Below are 23,149 nucleotides of genomic sequence, written 5' to 3'. Positions count from 1 at the left end.
AACATCTTTAACTCACGTACTGTGGAACTAGAACTGTTAACATCATGTCAAGCTGCACTAAGCACTGAGTGCATCAGCCACCTTGTTCCACGTATAGTGAGAAAATCCCTGTGCTTGCTTCTGTCTGGAAGCAGCTGTGGATAAATTCTATGCTCACAGCTTTCAACCAGGAAAAGAATAAACCCCGCTTCCTTTCCTGTGCACTACTTGTGTGATGAAGCAGCAGCCAGCTCCCTCTTCTGAAATTCTAGAGATAATTTGCCCTTTTTTCCTTGGCTGAAAATAGCTCACAGAAGTCTTTTCAAGTTCAGTACTGAATAAGGCATACATGTGTTATTTATCAGCATTTATCAGCAAAGGGGGCTGTCCATCCATACCTGATCAACACTGTAATCATCTACCTTTCTACTAAATCCCAGTGAGGAATAAAGACATGAGGAAGCATTTTTCCATTCAAGAATGTAACCTGAAGATAACCTGCTGGCTATCAACAACAGCCAAACCAGCACAAGGCAGCTGAAAGGATTCAAGTTCCTCCTGATCAAGGTTAGCCTTGTTAGTTCTACAACTGGTAATTTAAAGTGGCTTAGTACACCTCACAGGATTACAGGTGTAAGGAGGCACATTAAGCTGCTTTGAAATCATGGATCATGATGTGATAAGGAAGCTGCAGGTACACAAGTATGCATAGCTGGAGGAGACTGCTTCAACATACCTGAAAGAGCTCTTGGAATTGACAGAAGACTCTCATGCACAAGAGGGTCATCAGCAGCATTAACCAACAGAAGAGGAACATAGATCTGCATCAAGAAACATGGCAGAGAAGGAAAAACCATTAAGGGGTTGGTATCTGAATTTCAATCTATCTACTATAAAAGCATCTTAGCTTAACTCAATCAAGACTTCTCATTTCAGAGCTGCTCTGTACTTGGGGAAGCATCAGAAAAGCAGAAAGAGTCAGAAATTAAGACTGGCGGCTTTCCACCAGTGCAGAACATCTTAAACTCAATTGTAAGAAAGGAGCAGGGGTGCATCAGGACAAGTACAGATGGACTCACAGATCTTCTCCACTCTCAGAATTCAAATAGCTACACCCTTTTCCATTCTGCACTGCTCTGAGTATCAGGCAGCTAGGGCCAGCTCTGTTACGGACACTTTGGTTAAAGTCCAGGAAACTCCCTTGGAACGTCTCCATCCTCTAGCTCAGTAGATCAAGGAGGAATTAATCTTCCAGTTCCACTTCTGCAAAACTTCGGTCTGCTGAGCATCTGTCAGACAGCATCCTGAGCCTCCTCCACAGTATCCAGAGTAAGCCTTTCTTCCTTGCAGCCACACGCTCTATGCCACCACCTATTTCCCACCTTATCCTCATAAACTCAGAGCAGTTCAGCTGAATGAGCCCAGAGCATTTAGCCAGGGTATTAAAGGTAGCAAGAACTGAAATCCCACCTCTATGATTCTATTCTATGATTCCATGATTCAATAAACTGTACCTGTTTTTTTCTGAAAATCCCAGCTTAGACAGCTGGGTGTAGGTATCAACAACAGAAACCATGGAGCACTTTCTTTCCAATAGAAAAATGAAGGCACAAGAGCAGTCCCTACTGCAAGAGCTTACCCTGTGCAAATAATGCTGGCAGCTTTCTTCTTCATAGTATTCCTTCAGGGAACTGTAGCCATGGAACTTCCTGAAATAGAGAAGACTGTCATTGCAAATGCTTCTGGTACCCATGTGACACTTCCAAGTGAGGACATACATGCAGAGATAGGAATGATGCCTCAATTTCACAGACAAGGTTTTTTTACCACCCAGTGTTTCTGCTCCTTTGGCAGCACATGCCTTTATGCTTTCTGTACTTATTCAAACATTCTGTTAGCACGGGCAAGTTAAGCATGCAGGTTGAAACCTAGCAGTCTTCAGGGCATTTCTTTTAAAGTATCATGCTTATTTGTACATATGGAAGCAAGAGTTACATCTTTACCCAAAACCTTTTTCAAATACAAACCCACTGGTTTATGAACCCTAAACATACCAGACAAAAAGGCCTGCCTATAAGCTACCCAGCATTCAGTGTGGTTCCAGTTCTTTGCCAAATCCTTTGCACTCCATCCCAACCCAAGAATTCAGTAAACCTATATTCAAATGCTTGTGGTGGTGCTTTTAGTTTTAGTGCTTTTGGGGGCTTTTTGTTGACATAGGAGACAACGCAGCTGTTGGCCCAAACTAGAAAGGCCTCAGGAATGAGGGAGTAAGAAGGGAGACTTTCCTAGGAACAGCTTTTACAAAGCAGCCAGCAACACTCCCAGTCTGTCAAAAGTGTTATAGCCACATAGCTGACAGTTTACAGCTTCATCCTGGAAAGGTGTCAATGCCTGATACAGAACATGCCATGGTATGAACACTGCCACTGAAGTGCTACGCTATTTTCAAGGACACGGGCAGTAACAAGCTACTGCTTTATAACGCAAGGCATTAGAATGACAAGTAGAAAAAGCTGCATTATCTCAGCTAACCCTAATACTTGCTGAGAAGGCAGTGCTGGTTTTTGGGGAGGAGGGTTTGTTTTCAAGGTTGAAGCAGGGCGAAGGGCATTCATGAGCAGTTCTGAGCTGCTTTCCACATTCTGCACTGGTTTTTGCTAGGGCCTGCAGGCAGAGCTGGCCTCTTCCTACATTACTGAAGGCTGCAGGTTCAGATGTCGCTGATAACTCAATGCCTCCTGGAGGATTTTTCAGAAGCTGTGACTGTCAATAGCAAGCTTTTTTGTGGCAAGTTTTATTCAGTGTGAAGGCAAGGAAGAATTGAGGTTGTCAGCATTGTGTTTCAGCAGATTCCTACAGGCACAGCAAGGGGCATGCAAGAGCAACACTTGAAAGAGAAGGTGCTTTCAGAGTTCTACAGAGGATCAGAGAATCACCCTTCATACCTCATAACGTTGTCATCAATCTGCATAAGGGATGTTGCTGTATAGATTTTGCTCAGATCAGCATCTGACAGACTCTGTGGCTTCTTCACGTTATCTCCAAAAAGAACTTGCCTGAAAGAGTAACATCAAGAAAAACATCCAAATAACATGACAAGGGCAGGAAACCCATGACCCATTCAAGGACAAGTGAGCTTACCAAGTGTGACAAGACTAGAAGTGGGCTACATACACATGAGGCTTTTAGGAACAAGCACAGCTTATTTATCCTACTCCCTTTGCAGCAAGGCATAACAGACACCCTAATAGCCTCTTTCACAGAGGAATGTTTTCCTGTTACACTGAAAAACTGCACAAGGGGCCTTTAAAAAGAATCTTCCCAGAACAGATAGCACTGGGGCATTTGGAACAGAGGCTGCATGTTAGAGGGAGGGCCCTTTGGCTTCACACCAAACCTGTGGGTGGCTTGGGTGTCACTAGGAGTTATGGGCATAGCACCTCCTTCACCATCTGGCCTTAAAGTCTCTCAAGCACAGATATTAGGTTAGCTCACACAGCAAAAACTACTTGGGGCATTACCTTAGTAGAAAGGTATTTACTATGGACACTTGTCATAATTAGTTATTGCTCTCAGAAGAGGATGTGTTTCTTTACCAGAACAAACTGCTCCCCTAACACAGAACAAAAGCTACAAGTTGGAAAGGCGTTTTATTCCCTTTCAGAGGCAGCTGCAGGGCAGAGGAGGAGGGAGGCTAGGTTTGATTTGGGGGAGTTGCCTCACAGCAGGAGAGAATGTGGAAAAAGAAAAGTTAACAGACTTGCCTCCAAGCCAGCACTAGCTTTTTCTGGGTTATGAATTTAAGCACTTTTAATGGGAGCTTACCTAACTTCACATGTTAAACTTGAACAAGCTGTCTAAATATTTGCCAATCTGGAAGGAATTACGTGGCTCATCCCACTTGTCAGCTGCCCTAAGTCCCTCTACAAGTGTTTTATACTGCACAGGAGTGTAAATAGTGAAACAAAAGTTTGCAAGTGACACATGCTCTTAATTGGAATGGGTCTTTGCTATTCCCCTTGAGTTAGGCAACTTCAAATATACACAGATGAAATACTTACACATTTATGGCCCTAGAAAGAAGTATCTAGAGAACTTCTGATGGAGGAGACAACAACATTGAGCATGTCACCTATTTAACATACACATTCCTTTAGGTTGAGAGCCACAGACCGCAACAGCAGCGCAGGGATCCTACAAGAGCACTTGCACTCCAGGAACAGCAACACTAAGCACTTTGCTGGCTACATGCTCTTTCTAGAGCCACAGCTATAAGCCAGAGCTACAACTTGTCTATTTGCTTATTTGATAAACAGCAGATCTTGAAGGTTAGTCCTACCTCAAGTAGGTGGCAGAACAAGAAGCTCCTTGAATAGGCAATTCTTTGGCTAGAAGTGAAACAGATGCAGAACGCTCCACTTTGAAGTTTAATTGCAAAGTTTTCCTGTGCATATCTTGTTGATTCATTAAGCAAGTTTCCTCAGAAGGCAAAAAGACAAAGCCTGCTTTCTTCTAAGATCAAAGCTTATTTGTACATTTTATAGTATATGAATGAGATTGATACGGGTTCCCCTTCTCTGCCGATTGATCTAAAGACTACCAAACAAGGAACTGGTGCATAAACTTTCAGAAGCTCTATTTTAAAGGAGTAAAATGAAATATGCAATATAGCAACTGACCCTAAGTGATGTACTGCAGTACCTGTGAGAAAGGATGATCTTCTTCATGTTGTCTGCCATGAGGAAGTTATAAAATCTTCTGCACTGATCCCACTGCATGAAGGTTTCCTGTGCCCTAGAAAAACACATTGCAGAACAATCAAAGCTGTTAATGGAGATCTTGAAAGATGAGATTAATCCAGTGTAGCATCTTCTGGCAGCCTAGAGGCTGTGTAAACAAACCTCCAGGCCTTCCTTGCCACAGTTTAACCTTTGCCAGGAAATGACTCCTGCTTTGAAGAAGTTTGTTAGTATCAGAAAACTGATCCCGGTCTCATTTTGCACAATGCAATTAGCAGTTTGGATCAGAGCATTTAAGAGGCATCAATCAAGATCTGCAGCACTGACAACAGGATTTTCGTATCCCTTTGCACAAGTTGAATGTAGTTTACTTAATGGTACTACCAAGGAAAGGACTAAAACCTGTTGCTGAACGAAGTGTTGTCTGTTGTGTAGATAGTTCTGCGGAGGAAACAATTTGTGCAGATGTTTCCAATATGTGCAGACACTTATTGTTCTAGCTTCGTTGGCAAGAGCTGTAGGAAGAAATACGTGTCACAGCTGCAAGTGGCATCTGAGTTGAAGTCTTTACCTATTCTCAAAGCAAAACAGCACTTCACAGCTTATCTGTTGTTAGAACAGAATTAAAGCGATCCAGACATGTGAGCTCTGCCAGATACTCTTTTGCTATGCAGGGTCACGGGCAGGTTATAGCTTTACACTTAGCAGGGTTTGCTGTTACTGAGGAAACACACTACCATTTACTGAGCAACTTAAGAATGCTGAGAGCAGTTTCACCTATTCAAGTACTCCTACCATTTAATCATTAACGTACCATGAGAGCTACAGCAGATTTAGCAGGACCCCCCAAGCCATAACCCTGCAAGTCTCCTACAAGGACAAAAGCAAGCTACATCCATATACATATTCCATATCTTTATTTGTCTAGCCAGACTATACCTATCATGTTTATACCAGGGCAGGGGAATGAAGCCAGACAGGAAGATGCACACTTTTTTCTTCACAAAAGATTTTCCAAGCAAACCCATTAAGTTATTACAAGACTTTTGAAGTTAAAACTACTAGAATTCCCCTGCAGTTCCTGTGGTGTACAGTGGCATTCCTAATACGAAGAGCTGCAAGTACTGGAAGGAAAAGCAACTCCCAGTACGTTGAGGACTGCACAGGTTTCAAAAGCTGAGGTCTCTCCCCACAGCCGTAGCTATGGCGAAGACGCATTCCACAATATCAAGAAGCAGAATCAAGCCTGTGCAGGCAGGGATTAAGGAATAAGGAGATGTGTCCCCATTTAGCCTCAGGGAACACATTCCCCAGATTCTGTTAATTCACTAAACTAAGAGTCTTTCATTCTTCTGGCAGATCCTACTATTCCTGCTATTTTATTATGCCCAGCTATGGGACTCATGCTTAATGCTCCGGAAAGGCTTTCATATTTCACATCCCTGGCTCACCTTACTCACCACTACTTTTTTCCTTCATTTCCTAAAGTTATTTGAGGAATAAAGGCTGTACAAGCTAATATAGAAAGAAAATGGAATTGTAAACTAACTGGTCATGCATAACAGGATAATCCACTTTCATGTAGCCCAGAGGGATGAGGCCAGTTATTTTAACCTACCACACCAAGCCCAGGAAAGCTAAGGCTTAACATTCCACCTTGAGGTGCTTTGTACCTCCTCCCTTTCACTCCTACAACCAGTGCACAAGGCCCTCCCTCTCCTGTGTTTTGCTTAGTAGTTATTTACTGATGTTGCTTTCCCACAGCTCTCCAGATAATCAACAATTAAAGCAGAATTAGACATGAGGTAGGGAGACAGCAGATTTGAAAAGCCTTCCCACTGACTGCCCAGTAACACACAGCAGATGCTTTGAGACTGGAGATCTGCTAGTAGATGTTTACCCAGCAGGTGGAGTCCAGAGCTCAGTAATCCACACAACCCACTGAAGACCTGCGTTAAATTCAGACAAGCAGCTGAAACTCTTCCACAGGAACATCCAAGTTTTGTTAAACAGGTTGCCCTTGTCCTGCTGTTCTACCAGCACACCATGACACACTGCTACAGAAATCGGCCTAGGGAACAGCATTACTTGCAACATCATTTTGGACACCAGAAATAGTACAGTGTGTAATAGCAGAAGATGAACCAAGTAGACTGCAGTCTGATGTGAACCTTGCAAACCCTGTCTGAGGGCTGCAATTGAAGAGCTGGCTTCAACAGTATGCTCTGTGCTCCATGCCAAAAGCCTAAGACATCCAAGAGCATTTTAGTTGAAACAAAACAGAAATGCTGTGCCTGAATGCATCTATCCAGATTTTAAGGCTGTGAACTCATGGGGACCTAGGAGCAGATTATACATTTTTAGCTGTAGTTACATCTGCTCTCACAAGGAATTAGAAATGCTGGAGTATTACTGATATGCACATCAAGCTTTTAGTCACATCTTAATGCTTCCATAAAAGCTTCTCTTTCACCTATAAGAGCTTAGCTTATAAAAGGTGTCTTCAGACTGCTGAGGTCTGGTCTCCATTTAGGCAAAACATCACAGCATCAAGAAAGTTCCAGCTATCTTGACCAGGCTGGGAGACCAAATTCCGTAGCAAGCCCCTTACAGGGCTGCCATAGTTTCACCATTATCTGCCCAAAAGATCTTGACCCAAATACCCTAGAGCCTCAACAGCCCCTTTTGTCTTGCAAATAGTTTCAGGGCTCAAAAGTGCAGTTTAATTAAAGTCAGCTACACCTCAGTAGTTATTTGCATGTATAAAAAGTAAAGACTGAAAGCAGCAGCTTAGCCAGTTACAACTGCTTTAAATGTCATTAACTACGTACATGGAAAGTTACTGCACGTGAGTTGAGCCACCAGTTTAGACGCAGCATCGCCGTCCGCAGATCCTCCAGTGTTAGCACTAGGTGGAGCCATTACAACTCTTGAAATGCTACAGCCTGGGCTTCCAGGCAGTGAACCACAGGTTAATGTCTTAGGCAGAATTTAGGGCTATAACCCTTCTCCTCCTCACCTTTCCAAGTGTACAGCATAATTGCAAGTGCCTCTCCATCTCCTCAGCAGTCCACAGCACTGTTTCAATGACACACACACTCAGAGGGGAGCACGGACTGAGCCTCTGTGCTGCGTCTCTTTTCTCAGTCTCCCCAGCTAAGAGCTGCCAAATGAAACTCTGTTGCTGAAGCCAAATGAGCCATTATGAACCAAGGGATGCTCCTCAGAGCAATGAGGGTGTGTAAACTGTGGCTTGCAAGCCTGGCATCATCTCAGCAGTTTGTCATGCTGCTCAGCCTGCCAGGTTAGTTACACCAGGACACTAAACAGGGAATGTCTCCTCTTTGGATGCTATAGCAATGAGACAGAGTTAGGCCAGCTCACACACACAGACCAGAAGCTGCCAGCATACACCTGGCCAGGTAAAGGAAACTTAGTTTTACTGTTAACAGATAGCATGGAGAATCCTCTAGACCTACCTCAGTGCACTGTACCCCTGGCACACACTGACGCAGCACAGGACTCGCTCCTGGTTGGCCTGGCTCTCTCCCAGGTACTTGCACACTATGTTTCCACCCAGGCTGAAGCCCACAACAACCAGCTGAGTCTGAGGGTAGGTCTTCTTGATGTAATTAACCATGGCACTAAATTCCCAGGTGCAACCTGAAAATAGAGGTAAAGTCAAGAATCATCTTCTGAAAACCTACAATCCCACTCTGAGTTTCAGTTGTGCACTTTAAGTTCAGCTTATTACCCTGACTTTTCAATAACCTGAAGATTTTAACAGCTCTGATTCATATGTGTTCATGTATCTGTTTTATGAGTCCTGTGGACCTTAGCTCATGCTTTGTTCTGACAGAGTGCCAAAGTAAGATGAAATTAACTTGCTTAAAATTTATGGCAATAGCTAATGTGACAATCTCAAGTCTTCCTTTCTAAAGCCGAGTCAAACAACTCTGGCCTTGACATTACTATCCAAGAACAGCACACATTGTTACCTTCCTGAGCCAGTTTGCCACTTCTGAACTTAAGTGAGGTGTCTGAAAAGCAGCTTGCTCCTTTTCTTTTAATAAGACTGCCATGGATCCTTAAATCCATGCTCATGCAGGGAGGGGATGGAAATGGAGAGTTGATTTGTCAGGACAAAGCTCAGCGGATTGATGCAGAGCCTGACTAAGCAGCTGCTCTCTGGAATCAGAGGGAAGGGTTCAAGCAGAGACAGCTAGCCCTTTGTAACCACTGAGGAAGTAAAGATACTGATGCTTCCTAGAAGACATAGAGGTACCCCCTCTTCAAGAGAGGAGGTTAAGTGCTTCTATACAGGTCTGTTCTGCTCTCAGCTAACACCCACTTGCATCCCACAGGCTGCAGGCAAAGACGGGTCCAGTTTCTGGCAGTACTGGGGTCCTCAGATGGTTTGACAGGCATGAGGACTTGCACACATGCACCACCACCACCTACAGCTGTTTCTTCTGCCTTGTAGTTTGGGAAAAGGAAACATGAAGAAATGGAGCTGCAAAATGGATGGCACCAGGACAGTGCTTTCAACTGTTTATGCACTGTTAAGCTTCCCACTGGGTTTAAGACTGAAAACCACACATGAGGCATCACATGAACAATGGCTGTTTATTCCTGTCTAGAGTCAGGAACTCGGCTCTAGCCTGTGGAACTCGTCCAGGGAGATAAACCCCAGGAGCTGCGATTCCACCATGTGCCAACCTAACACTGCTCCAGTGTGCCCCCACCCCAACTGTAGCATCCTTACTAGACATCAGCCTCAGATTTTAGCTAGCTGTAGACTGAGCACCGGGGTTTGTGTTTACTTCAGTGAAACAGGTTCTGGCTGAGTGTTTCAGCAGGGCTTGGGCACTTCCTTGTGAACATTCCTGATGAGCAATTTCCATCAAGATGATAAATGCTGCATTGCTTTAGTTTTCTCTGGAAGAAGCAGAAGTCAAAATACTTTAGTGTTTGACCTTCATGATTTGAGGGCAACTGGTAACTATTTCAGAATAGCAACAGGTCAAGCTTGATGTCAAGGCTGGAAGATTCAGCAAATCCAAAGTTCAGGCTATTTGCTCCTCAATAATACATCAGGAATCCAGCAAAAGCTGGAAAGACACTGCGATATTTGGGTTGGAGGTAGAGGAAAGGCTGCTCATGGTCTTACTGGCACTCCACTTAACAAGCAACTCTGCCAAGTGATTTACTGTCTTACTCAAAGGAAGTGCTAGGCATTCCTTTCCTTTTCCAAAGCTATAAAAGACTCAGAAAGGTATGTCTCAAGAGATGCACTACAGAATTACTCCCTATGGCCTAAAGCAAAGGTCCATGGAAGAAAGCTGTCAACTTTGATCAAAAAAGCAAATGCTTCAAGGAGGCCAAGCTTAGTTCCCAGCACATGGTAGGCTTAAAGCTATTAACAGCCTAGAGACTCAACACAAATTGAGGTACTTGGTATTCCTCAAGTCTCTTCCACTGAGTAGATTTAATGACTATAAAACAATCAACAAAGCATTAGAGCCTATTTGCCTGCCAAACTCGGAATCTCAAAGCACAATATTGCTATTTTGGCAATTCAACTGCACCAAGATAAATATTCAAACTGCTAATCCAAACTCTTAGCAGTGAGTTTTAGTCATCTTTAAAGAACAAGAAACCCAACACTGATGTGCTAAACCCACAACTGACTCCTGACATAAGGTCCATGAAGATGTTTGCAGTAAAGAAGGACATGATCGCTCAAGAAAGCTCAGGAACAAGCAGATCAGGTGGCAGGCAAGAAGGCCACATTCTACAAAGATCATGTTACTCACTAGCAGGGCAGTTAAGAATAGCTGAAGTCGCCCTTAAACACAGCTCCTTTTAATTTCCAGGTTAACATTTCCTTATACTCAAGATAAAATCCCAAAATCGTGGCAGTTAAGCACTAACTTCCATAGCTCCACTGTTGTACTGTCGAACCGTTGCTGTTCCTTGGTATTTGTGTGACATCCAGGGACCAATCCCTATGCGTCCCTCTTAGGACAGAAATGTACTTTCTGGATAGGCTGGTACAAAATCCTCTCATATTACATTTTAAAGCTTCAGAAGCAGTGTTTATTTTTCAGAGCCAGTTTTGCTCCACATTCCACTAAGCTGACATTTTGGCACCTCTAAAAATCACGGGAGCATGTTCTTAGCCACAAGAGTTTGGGTTTTCACAAAAAAAAAAGTTTTCTTTCCAAAAACCTGCCTCCTTGATTAGGAGGCCTGCGCAAGAACTACGAGAAGAGACAAGGAAAAGCGAATCCTAGTATCTTCTCCATGCGTAAGTTCAGTTCCTAAGAAACAATACAAAATTATCCTCACTCAGATACAGCAGTTGTGTTATGCTGAAGGATGAAGCCCTAAAAATTCCACAAGCTTGGAAATAAGTGCCCAGGTGCAATGAGGTACCTACCATATGTGAACATCCGTGGAGAAGTGAGCTCAATGTTTGGTAGGGCTCCCAAGTGATTCAGGACAGCACATCTGTACCCATTCTTCTGGGCATAGTCGACAAAAGTACGGATGTACTGCTTTTCACTGTGGTTAGCAATCCCAGGGCAGATCACCATCGTGACATCCTCTGCGCACAGAAAGAGAGGGAAGTTAAGTAAATGTCACTTCATGCAAATTGAGGGAGTCAGAAGGGCTCCAACTGAGATCCATGGGAAACCACCTACCAGAAGCAAGCTAAAAACCGTACTAGCCTGCCAAAACCCCATTAGGGGACAGGAGATGAGCAGCTCTAGTGCTACAGATGTGAACAAATAATTCACACTGCAGTAGATGAACAGTCCTGTAACTCCAGGGAAAGCTGCCCGAACAGTTCTACAGACACTGCCTAGAGACTAAGAGCAAATTCTTCCCTTTGAATGATGTGTTTGACATTACACATGTTCTGCCTTGTGACAGCCTGCAGTGACTAAGTGAGTGGAGGCTCTGGAGCCCACTGCTCATTCACGCACCAAGTAGGATGGCTATGCTATTTTCCCCTCATTTCTCTTCCAGAATTGAGGGTAACAATCTTCAAAGTGCAGCTTTGCTAAGCACAGACATTCTGATCGGCTGACATGAGCCATCATCTCTGTGGCTAATGTAATTGTATTTGATGTGCTGACACTGTTCACTAGTTTAACAAGATATCATCTCATCAGCTAAGAAAGAGCTTCTTGTAATTCAAATAAGCACAATAGATTACATTCAAGATTAATGTACGTACTTCAGATTAGCTCTCAGACTCATGAAAAGCTCCAACATGAGCAGCTCTAGCCACTGAATTTTTGCCTCATTAAGAAAGCACTGCTCAGATTCTTTTCAGTGGTAAAGACTGTTCTAGTGCACCATTACACCATGAGGATGTCCACACTGACAAAGGCCAAATGGGAGTCATGACATCAGCTACTGCAGCAGTAAATGGTACTTCTGAAGTCAAGCCACAGTAACTCAGTTTTAAGTACTGCTGTTACTAGCAGTGAGTTTAAAGCTGACATTCACTCTGAATATAAATACGTAGTGTTGTAAGGAATCCCCACGATTTTATAATTTTTCATGGAGCTATCTTCATGTCTGGACTCCATCACACCCTTTGCACATGGAGTTTGTTTTCATGCAGAACTTGAAGCACTTACTGTTAGTAAAGACTATCAAGACTATTTCTAAGGGGGGGAATAGAAGTGTAGTTAATTGAAGGACATTGTACAGCTAGCCTCAGTTCTATGATCCCACAGCCTTAACTGGCAAAGGGCACTCTAGTCAAGGCTTACCACCAGATTCTCTTTGCCAGCCTCTCACTTGAGGCACAGGTTAAAGAACACTTTTGTTCCTTAACTCCCCATCCCTTGCCACAAAAACAGTTAATTAGCCTACTAGGGTCTCTCCTGATGTCTGAGTATAGGTGTACAACAAGATGGCCTCATACCCTCCACACATGGTATAGTATTGCTTAGCAGCTCCCCTTCCACCACCAGATGTAACATCTATCCTTTCTAATACATCAAGTAGCAGTATTCTCATCCATCCCCCAGAGCACAGGATCAAGGTCAGCAGCTAGATGCAGCCACCAGCTGTTCGACTGACCTCCAATGCAGTGCTCGGACTGCGGCTCAAAGAGATCAAAGGTGGCTGTTGCACCATCTGGCATCGTGAGGTACTTGCGGAGTCCATGCGGATGCGGTGATCTCACTCTTCCCATTTTTCCATAAAGGGCTGTCTGGATGTGTCCACTCTTTCCCCAAATCAGGGGTGGAACATACCTGAAAGAGGCAGCAATTTAATGGCTTATTCCTGGCATGTTAACAAGCCTTTGAGAACATGTAAGCACTCCCATAACAGATCTCCAAATATAGCAACAAATATGACATGGTCTTTGCTATGACTGAGCTGGCAGCACTGATCTTCGCAGCTTTCCACAAGGAGAGACTGCTATGCTCTCAAAGGCTGACAATTCAGCACTTACAGAAGCAGCAGAAGCCAAACCCGAGACATTCTTCTATAGTTAAGTGTTACACACACAAATGCTTCTCACCAAATACACAGAGGCTCCGTGCCTCAGTGACACTGGGAGAGCACGTTGCTAGCCAACCACACTGACCTCCAGAACCTGGAAAGTGTTGTAAATCTGTTCTAATTGAAACACTGAAGCCTGCTGGGTTGAGCCACATGAACTCATGTAAGCACTTGACTGTACAAGCCAGTGGCAGAAACAACAGGGTTCACAGCAAGTGCTAGAAGGCTGAAAGGCCCAAGACTTGCTGGCTGGGATGATTTCACACAGAACTGCTTTTCTCAGTTAAGGAAGAGCATAGTACAGGGTGATCTTGCCTCTCAAGCAGAGTTAGGTAAAGCTGCGCCAGCTTTAAAAGGAGCTGTCAGAATTGGCCAAACTCCATAACAAACCCCTTTCAACAGAAAAGGGGTGAGTCTACCGATTACGTTTATCAAGTGCATATTAAAGCTAGATAACAAAGCAAATTGTCTTTCTTTTCCTGGCTTAAAAAAAGACATGGAGGGAACACCAATATTAGCTGAAGGCACTAAAGGCTCAGTTATCATGGGTTTTTAGCACAAGCTGAGCTGTAAGTGGTAACAGGACACATTCCATTGCTGGTGGCAGGACAGTCACCTGTCCACTCTGTGAAGGAGAGACTGAGCCAGGGCCTTGAAAAAGACACTTACATCAGCTCTGAACACGAAAGCATTAATGATGTATTGCGTAGGAGAACAGCAGTCCCAGGGGACATGCTTCCAATTAAAGATCTACAGCCTCTGCTACACAGAGCAGGGTACCCAGAAGAAACCTGAGCGCGGCCGACACCACCTTGGATCCTCTGAGACTAGCAGCTCCTTCCCCCTTGTGTTTTTTAGGGCTTCCTGCAATTATTTCCTTTGACTTCTTGAGACCACACAAAGCAAAGATCGTGCTCTTCCCTGTTCACAGGGGACTAGGTAGCTCAGAACTCAGATACGCTACTTAAGCCTTTAAAATCCACACGAATGTGACAGAGACCTTGCCTTTGTGCTCTGACACTACCTACTCACAGAGCTGGACCTTCTTCCCATGCCAGCTCTTGTGTGTCATTATCAACAACTCCCTGTTCCCCCTACACACTCCTCAATAAACCCCTTTCTATAGAAATATGAACTATCTAGGCTTATTTAGCAAGCCAAGAGGAGCAGTATGCTCTTTCTCCCTGTTCTATCATCTATGAGGAAGGCTTCTTACAGTCAAAGCAACACAATAGTTCATTGTACAGCCTGTTTTTGCAAGTGCACTTCCCAAACAGACCCAAAATAGATTGCCACAGAAGCAGATACCACTTCAAAAAAGGCTGCAAAAGCTGCCAACTGATGCTTGTAACCTTGTAAACTAGCCCTCAGTTCATCCTGGGTTTGATCACTTAATTATAAAGCTTTCCAAAGAATCTATGTGAGGCTAGTAGCACCATTTATCAGCCCAGCATCTCTGGGTGATCACTGCAGCATCACTGGGAGGCATGCACTGACATGCAGCATGCCAGACATGCACAACCTCCCAGCAATGATGGAGACTTCTGGAATTGCTGGTAGAGATAGAAAGCAGTCAGGGGATACAAGCTCACAATTCAAAGTATATATATCCATTGGGATTGCAGTCAATGTAAACAAGGCTGCACAAGGACTACAGATGGTTCTGCTCAAGTCACAGCTCACTGCATAGGGTTTTGAACAGCAACTATTCTGCCAGATGGAAAAGACAACTCTCTTCTAAACCAAGAAGCAGCAGCTAGCTTCACCCCAGCCATGTACTTCACAACCAGTTCAGGTCAGTAGCCACACTCCACATTGGACAGTGCCTGACTGGCTTTTTGTCTCCTTCACTGAAGTCCTTTGCAGTGGGTTTTGCTAACAGCCTGTGGGGAGCTGTCAAATACAACCTCTACTAAGAATCTGCAGCTCTTAAGAGACACAGATGTCAATGTTGTTGCATAGTTTCTAATCTTACCTTAAACACATACATTGGAAAGTTCTGGTGACTTTGCTTCTATACAGTGCTTTTCAAATCACAGACTGCTCCAGGTAAAACCTAAAGTCTTACTGCACAGGGCTAACAGGAAAGCAATTTCTCCAGCTACAACAGCTGTGACTAATGACTGCTACCACCTTGATGAAGAAACAGAAATCAAGAATCTCTGCGAGCATCAATCCTTTCTTCATGTTTACTTACAGTTCCGTTTCCAGCTCTAGGTTACAGTCATTCAGTGGAATAGATGCTGCAGCTGCAGCAGTGCAAACCACAGGATGTTGTTAGAGAGGAAATTAGAAGAGTCTTCAAAGCCTTACCACTACTGCCGGTGTTTAAATGAAGACAAATGGCTTCAAGCCTGCTTGCTTACCAAGAGTGTAGTACTTGCCTGCCTCCTCAGGCCACAGCTGGCTTCTCCGAGGAAAAACACCTCAAGTCTGCCTTCAAATAACCCAACTGGAAGTTATGTGAAGTCCTGACCTTCAGTAAGTCAAAGCTTTACACTGCTTTTACGTAAGCAAACAGCAGATGCAGTTCCACTGGCATGTTCTTCATTAAAGGAAAGACTAAAACCAACAGGAATCCCTGTGACTCCATCCATAATGATGGACAAATGATACCGATGGGTTCCACATTTTTCTCCAAGCTAAAATTGCTTTAAACCCTACAAACAAGGGTGCATGCACTACTTGCTCCCTTCAGAGTGGACAAGCCAGTGTTTCCAAGCATCCTATAGACCAAGCAAGTGAAACGCTCAGCTTAGTTTTCATGTTAACTCCAGTCAGTTAAGCATCACACTGCCTGCAGCAAAGATGGGCTGGTGTTACTCATTCTGCATGTAACTACACTCTTCAGGTAAATATTCAAAATTCGAGTTCCAACATGAATAAGATGCACAGGACAGTGCTCTGATGCAGAGATTTGTTACTCCCATTCAGGCAAACTTAAGCAGGTTTAGTATATTTCTGCATTTTGCCCTTAAATATAAAGCAGTTATAGCTCTGAAATACATGCAAGTGTGAGAGCAGCAGCTTGTTATCTTGTCTATCTTTTCTTCTGCTATGGCCCATCAGCCTTTAAGCAACAGGCTTGTGGTGAGATAAATATCCTCAAATCCCTTAAGCATCCAGGCTCCAGGAAACTGATCATAAGACTTCAAAAGAAAGGGGGAAAAGCTGCTCAGATTGTATAGATCTTGCATAATCAGTGAAAAAATAAGACAAGCTGAAACTCTTCTTACCAGACTGATGCAAAAGCAAACAGCTATTAAAAATATTACTTTCATTTACCAAGTTGCCAATCTTACCTACCAGAAACCCCTATGAAGCCTTGTCAGTTACAAAGTGATGCTGTATTATCACATTTCAGTAAAAACTGTCTTCTGCTGAAAGCCAAATCTGACTTTGCAAAGCATCCTTATGATCTCTAGTAGAATCAGGCATACGATCTGACTATTCCTGTTGACTGTGCATTTTGGCAATGGATAAATCTGTTTTTAAAAGTCTCCCTGTAAATGACTTCTATCTACATCTTTCAGTGAAAGTCTACAAGAACTTTCCAAGTACTGCACATAATAGTGTAAGACTGCATAGGAATGAAGGACATCTTTTCATCCAGGGTTTACACCAACTTTCAGCTTGTTTTTACTAAAACTGAATAGAAAGAACTCTTCAGTCATGAAGGTGCATGATACCACACTAGTGAGAGGAAAAACGCTTGCTAAGAATTGTGCAAGAGTCTTCACCAGTGAAAAAGCACAGATCAGATTTTATTTAAGCTTATTATGTAAAAATCAGTTCCAGAGACAGCTTCATATTCAACTCAGCTGAAAAAAAACCTAACTATCCAGTCATGATTGCAAGAGCCAGCACAGATTGTTTTGCAGTGAAAACAACATTCCTTATGGCAAACAGCTGAAAAGAGATGCTCCTGTGAACAATCATCCGTATGCAGAAGAGTATGTACTCAGGGGTATTTTTGCTACGGCTTACCTCAACAAAGCAAGCTCAGCAGGGTGTAAACACATTGAAATACAAGCTAGATACCATGCAGGCTGAGCAACTACGTAGTATTTAGTTTAAGCAGCATTTAAGTACTGCCCTTTTATTACTACTGCTAAATCTAATCATGTCTTCCAAACAAGGGCCCCCCACTCATAAAAAATGGTGGCTTGCCTCCAGCACTGATATTAAGTAGAAACAGGGAAAGTGTTCAAGGACATGACAGTCCAACTCCTCTGTAATGCTTGCTATAAACCAAAGCGGATTTGAAAAGCAGTATACTGTAGAGATTATCCCAGCACACCAAATTTCACTAACTATTCCTCAGGGTGCCCTGTTCCAGCACCACATCTACTGCAAAACAATGGAAATGCTGCTTATAGTTTACAGATGACAGAAGCAGAGTTGCAAGCAGCAGTCAGGAAGACCTCTTGCCAAAGAGGTATATGCATGCCCACGATGAGGATGATGTACCACAAAAGCACAGACAATGATAACACAGAAGAGCCAAAGGCAAAGTTGTGTTGTACTGGAAACAAATATTTCTATTTCTGTGAAATAAGAACAGCTTCCCTGATTGCTTCAGACCCAAAGGCTTTTAACTGACTCATTTTCCTGTTTTGATTTGGCCAGTTGCAATAGGTGTCAGGCACTCTGAGTAAAGACAAATATTTGAGGCAGTCAGTTACAGCTTCCAGTAGCCAGTCCTGTAACTTCCAGTAACAGGATGCTGTAACAGAAGGCAGACAAGAGAACAGGTCTGGGGATGCCAGTTACTTATTATGGAAGCTGACTTACACAGCACAAGTAGAGAGTTCCGTCTTAACTGGCTAAGTGAATACACAGCCAGTTACATAAAGGTGATCACAAATCCTAATGTTTTAGCTCCAAATGCTGCATTTCAGCTGTGCAGCACAGCCACAACTATCTTCATAAGTGGCTGTCCACAACAGTGCCTGAGAGCAAGAGAGTTCCTAGGTGCTTCACAAACTTTCTCCTAGCATTTTGATATTAAACCCAATTCCAACACGTGATTGTAGGTTAGGTTTTAGTGGTGCTCAGGCAGCAGATTATAATTTTAGAGCACATACATTGCCCAGCATGCAGGAATTTAGGAAAGCAGCTGCTGTATAAGCAGCTCACACAAAGCACATAAAAACTGTGCTATTTTTATTAGCAAGCATCAGCATTTAGGTCCTCAAAAAGATGTGAAGTGGAAGTTCAGCAACAGGCATATTTCTGGAGCATTACTTCATTTCATCTGAGGAGATTAACACTTTCAACATTAACTCTCACATTACCTTTGATGTGCTGTAGTGCATTAGACGCTGATGGGAAGAAAGCAGAGCCTACAATTTGTCCATGTCAGGGGACACCAAGAATCACTACCTGCGTTATAGCAGGGAGACAGGTTATCCCCCCCCCCCCCCCCTTTACAGAGCAGTCTGGAGCTATTTAAAGGATGCTTTACAAATGAAACCTTGTTTGAACCTTGTCCTTTATTTGATGCTGGGGAATGCAATTTGAATTCCAGTCAAGAAAGCTCATCTAAAAGTCTGCAGGGTTCAACTCCCTCCTCCTCAAATATGTAGAAAGTGGCTTTTTCTGCATCAGTGCAGTCAGGCTGTTCAAAGTGGCGAAGAAAGTATGTAACAGCAAAACCTTAAAGCAGCTTACAGAGCTTCCACGTCCCCTGAGCTTCTGAAAAAAACCCCTAACCTAAGTGGAGTGTTTGCTGCCCACAGAACCTGGATAAAGTCAGAACTATTTAAAAGCACAGACTGGTCTCCTTGGTTAAATCACCTCCTTTCCAATTTAGGCAGCTTTTATTTAGTAAAGGGCATGAGTATCACAGCATGTCTTCTTTGGTGATGAGAGCTGGAGAACACAACCCTTCAGCCGATGCCACAGTGGAGCACCTAAGCAAGTACTCAGGCTCCCCCCAAGACTGCTTCACTCCCCAGGGTCAATGCTTCAACTTCCCGATAGGGAGCTGCCATTCTTCTCTACCTCTTAACATGTTCACCTGTCAAAGCTTCGGAAGGAAGACTGCTCTTCTAGTTTATTATTCTCCTGGAAGTGTTCCTCCCAGGGTAAATCATGAAGAAGCTGACAGGAATCAAACACTATTTGCCATTAGAAGGAAGGAAAGAACATTGAAAAGCTTGAAGACAGCTTTTCTGACTACTTGGCTCCTTGCATCTAGGAGAAAAGCAATGACAGAGCAAAAGAGTCTTCTGGTACCAGGCAGCCTGCTCATCCGGTATAGGTTACTGTGCAAACAAAGGATGAGAAGGATCCAGACTGGATCTTTGACAGTGTTTACTAACAGGCTTCACAGTCATTTGCCTCAATCTTTAAGAAGCTTGCCTTTATTAATGATAAAAGTGTGCAGGCAGCAAGGATAATTATTTTCGATAAGCATGACACTTGTGCCACACCTCTACAAGAATAAAGACACACATTGATTTGGCATAGGAGAGATAGGAGAAACTGGGAACAGACAAGAAAATAGCCCAGTACAGCAAGCACTGGCCAAATTTGTCCTTGTGAATCAAAGGGCCAACATTGCACTGCTACAGGAATAAGATGGCTGACCCTATACCAACTTGGGAGACAGGAAAAGGAGACAGCTACAGCCAGGACTTAGGCCTAAGTGCCCATGGGCACCAATAGCTGTGCTGATTTGCAAGAGCTTCTGTGCAAGAAGCAGCTCTCTGAATGAGTCTAATTATGCTACTCCACTTGGTAAGCCAAAATGCAAAAGGTAAAGGGAAATGAAGCTCTAGCAAGACAGAATCTCTTGCTTACCAGTGCTTGATAGGTAGGAAGAAAGCTCCTAGTAGTTGACAGGACTGTAAAAAGCAGCATTGACATCTGCAAGTGCAAGGTACATGGCACGCAGCCATCTCAGGCAATTTTACTATCCAAAGTTCTTACATTATTCATCCACCACCACTTGGCTTACTATGGTTACACTGTACCGAGTAAGTGTATAGACAAGGATGGTGCCATAAGGGGGAAATAGCATCCAAAAGTGTTTTTTCCCCCAAATATTTTTAAACAGCTGCACAGATGGAATAACTTTCCTCACTTCTGCTTCCTCCCCTTCCAGCAATACCCTCACCTCCTCCTCCCTTAAGCATGAGGGAGTGGAACAAACCAGGTCTGAAAGCCAGTTCACAGCTGTACAGAAGAACTGGTCTTTAACAGATCTCATACAAACCCAGTACTGATATCAGAGGAGGGATTGCTGGCTACTTATTTTGCTTTCATGGTAGAATCTGAAAAAAGAGCTGCTTAATCAGCTTTCCCAACACTTGGAATAATTAGCAAGTAATCAAAGCCCTGCAAGATTTTGCAGTGCAGCACAGCACAAGCTGTTTGCACATAGCGTTCTGCTAATTAGCCCTACAAACTGCTTTATGCATAATTTGCAGGCATTCAAATGTATTTGTTCTCCTTTAGTGTCCAGGTGACTTTCATGATAGAGACAGGATTTCTTTGATTTTTTCTTTTCTTCATTTCAGTATTGAAAAAAGTCTGTGACATCATTAGAATAAGCCACACACATCACCTTACAGAGTTGTCTTTCCTATAAACCCCTTCAATCCCCAAGAACTATTCTATTCCCATTTTCCCCAACATAGATATAGAGGTAACAAGACTGAGCAAGTAGCTATGGACGCGTTTTGCTCTAGTTTGTTTCAGTCGAGTTTGCTTCCTGGGGTCATGCAAGCCCTTCAGAGGGTGTTCAGCTCAAGAACCATGTGTTGGAAATCACTGCTCCAGTTTTCAGAGAATCTGATCCAGGGAAAGCAAACAACCTGGATGCACACTCTTAACACAACAACCAGCAAGCTCTTCACTCCTGCAATTAATGCACAACAGATGTACTGTGATTTTTAGACATGTTCACTCTTTTGGGAATGGTTTGTTCTCCAACTGAAAGTAAAGAACACTGCTCCAAGTAGTGCTAGGAGATTGTGCCACGAGAACAGAGCTAAAATAGGAGTAAACCAGACTGAATTAGCTTACAATCTGTTTCCAAAGAGGAGCTTAATGCCAGTAAGTCTTCAAGACTTGTGATGAGCACAGCTTCACATTTGCTCTTTCAGTGACTAGGGACATGTCAATCTGCAGTGCTAACACTGAGACAAGTGTCCAAGGTACCAAGTAACTAGAGACTTCTTAATTTATTTCTTAGGGAAGCAACTGCTTTGCAGTTAAGGCACTAGACATAATCCAGAATCCAATTTCAACTCTCAGCTTCAACACACGCTTATGTTACTACCAAACTCAAGAGTCCATCCGGGAACCCTCTCTGGGCTCCAATTTAAAATGGATAATGCTTTGTTTCCTCCAGGAGTTTACAGATCCTATGGCCTATGATCTTACACCTTATGTAATCAAGGCATCTAACACAGCACTGCTAAAAGCCTCTCATCTCCCCTAAAATTACTATCATTAAGTCAGCTTGACTTTTGAGATCTGTAAGAAAGGTTCATGCAGCTGCACTCAGCACTTAGTAGATAATTGACGTATTTAGGGCTTCTAAATAGGACTTGCAAGTTTCCAAAGTGATTGCAGAAGAAATACTGTAATCAAAGTCCTTGTCCCTCCAAAGCCTCATGAAATTGTAGTAAATGCTTCATATTATTGGTGAGGGTAAGGGCAACTGCACTGATTCTGAAGGTCCTAGAACAGAAGTTCAAGGATCAGCCCACTCAAATACGCAGTTGACATAAGGTCAATTGAAAGTGGATTCAACAGGCCTAGAGCTGGCCAGTATGTCATTACTTTGTTAAACTAGTTATGATGTGCTCTACCAGTAATAAATTTCATTAGTCAACTTAAGGCACTTCAAGTAAGAGTAGGCACTTTAAAACTAACAGCCATCCCTGCCTTCATTAAGTGCACAGACACACCATGAAAGTGTTTCCTTCCTGTGAGCCCTCACAAATTTCTTCCCTAATAGAAAGGAGAGCACAGGAACAAGTGCTGACTGCATCCATCTTTCCCCCATTTCTGCAGACAGTGGGCTATATAGTGCTGGTATAGTACAATATCAGCATACAGCTACTGCAGAGAGCACAAGGATGACATCCTATACATTCATGGATAGCCCTGCTCCACAGGGCTTGGTTCTAAACACAGATACCTGGGACATTAACAACAGTGAAATGCTTGATTTGGAACAGGTTTATTTTATCAAGAGAATACCCCAACTTTCATTTGCACCCAGATTTAAGAAACACACTAGGCAGAAAAATGGTTAAGTGCAGATCATCTTCATACAAGACAGGTCACCATGGCAAATACACATACTACTTACTCTTTGGTCAGAAGTGGGCAGGATTTGAGTAGGAAGCGTGCCAAAGCAGAGTCTTGGTAGATGAGTTCAGGAGGGGCAGTTGGGCTTTTTAAATTTAAGCAGCGAACAATAACATAGAGAGCAGCAGCAACTGCAGCTAGCTTCACCCCATCAAACACTGCTGGCAGCTCAGAGGTTTCCAACATCGCACTCATCTTGAGCCTGGAGATAAAAACAGTGTCAATATTAAAGCCTTTTGCAATATACTGTTGGATATGAACATTAACACAAGACTGTGCTACCCAACTAGATTTGTCAGTTCCCACTGCTACAAGAATCCTAGCATATCAACTCAGACTAGTAACTCTCAGTTTGAAAGGAAGTTTATTTTGTACTGCTCTGAACACCCTGACCACCACAAGAAACAGAAACCAGATGATCAGTTGGGAAGGAGATTTATTCCTAATCAGTGCTGCATTAGAACTGCAACTGTCTCATGTGTCAAACCCCACAGTCCATAGTAGCCAGTCAATGCTTTCAGGATCTTGGCCAAGACAGCTCAAATAGAAGCCGAGTGAAGAGCCAG

At 43.3% G+C, this 23,149-nt stretch overlaps 1 protein-coding gene across 1 annotated transcript in view; it reads right to left on the bottom strand.

The window, feature by feature from the left end:
- Positions 1-22,816, bottom strand: part of ABHD2 (abhydrolase domain containing 2, acylglycerol lipase) — a 28,128-nt gene extending 5,312 nt beyond the window's left edge. Inside the window, exons 1-8 of the mRNA XM_061446775.1 lie at positions 22,585-22,816; positions 12,825-13,000; positions 11,164-11,331; positions 8,201-8,384; positions 4,684-4,776; positions 2,928-3,038; positions 1,619-1,688; positions 716-800 (exon numbers count right to left, since the gene is read on the bottom strand). Of these exons, the coding sequence (XP_061302759.1) occupies positions 716-800; positions 1,619-1,688; positions 2,928-3,038; positions 4,684-4,776; positions 8,201-8,384; positions 11,164-11,331; positions 12,825-13,000; positions 22,585-22,778 (1,081 nt within the window). The 5' untranslated portion in view covers positions 22,779-22,816. The remainder of the gene's footprint in view (positions 1-715; positions 801-1,618; positions 1,689-2,927; positions 3,039-4,683; positions 4,777-8,200; positions 8,385-11,163; positions 11,332-12,824; positions 13,001-22,584) is intronic.
- Positions 22,817-23,149: the final 333 nt, after the last annotated feature.

The sequence above is a fragment of the Pezoporus flaviventris genome, unplaced genomic scaffold (genome assembly GCF_033815535.1).
Source record: "Pezoporus flaviventris isolate CSIRO_AGI_PZ_B2104156 unplaced genomic scaffold, CSIRO_AGI_Pfla_v1 ptg000006l, whole genome shotgun sequence".
In the NCBI taxonomy this organism is placed as follows: Eukaryota; Metazoa; Chordata; class Aves; order Psittaciformes; family Psittacidae; genus Pezoporus; species Pezoporus flaviventris.
Note: the sequence above shows the minus strand (reverse complement) of the source record. Positions and strands in the feature narration are given on the sequence as shown.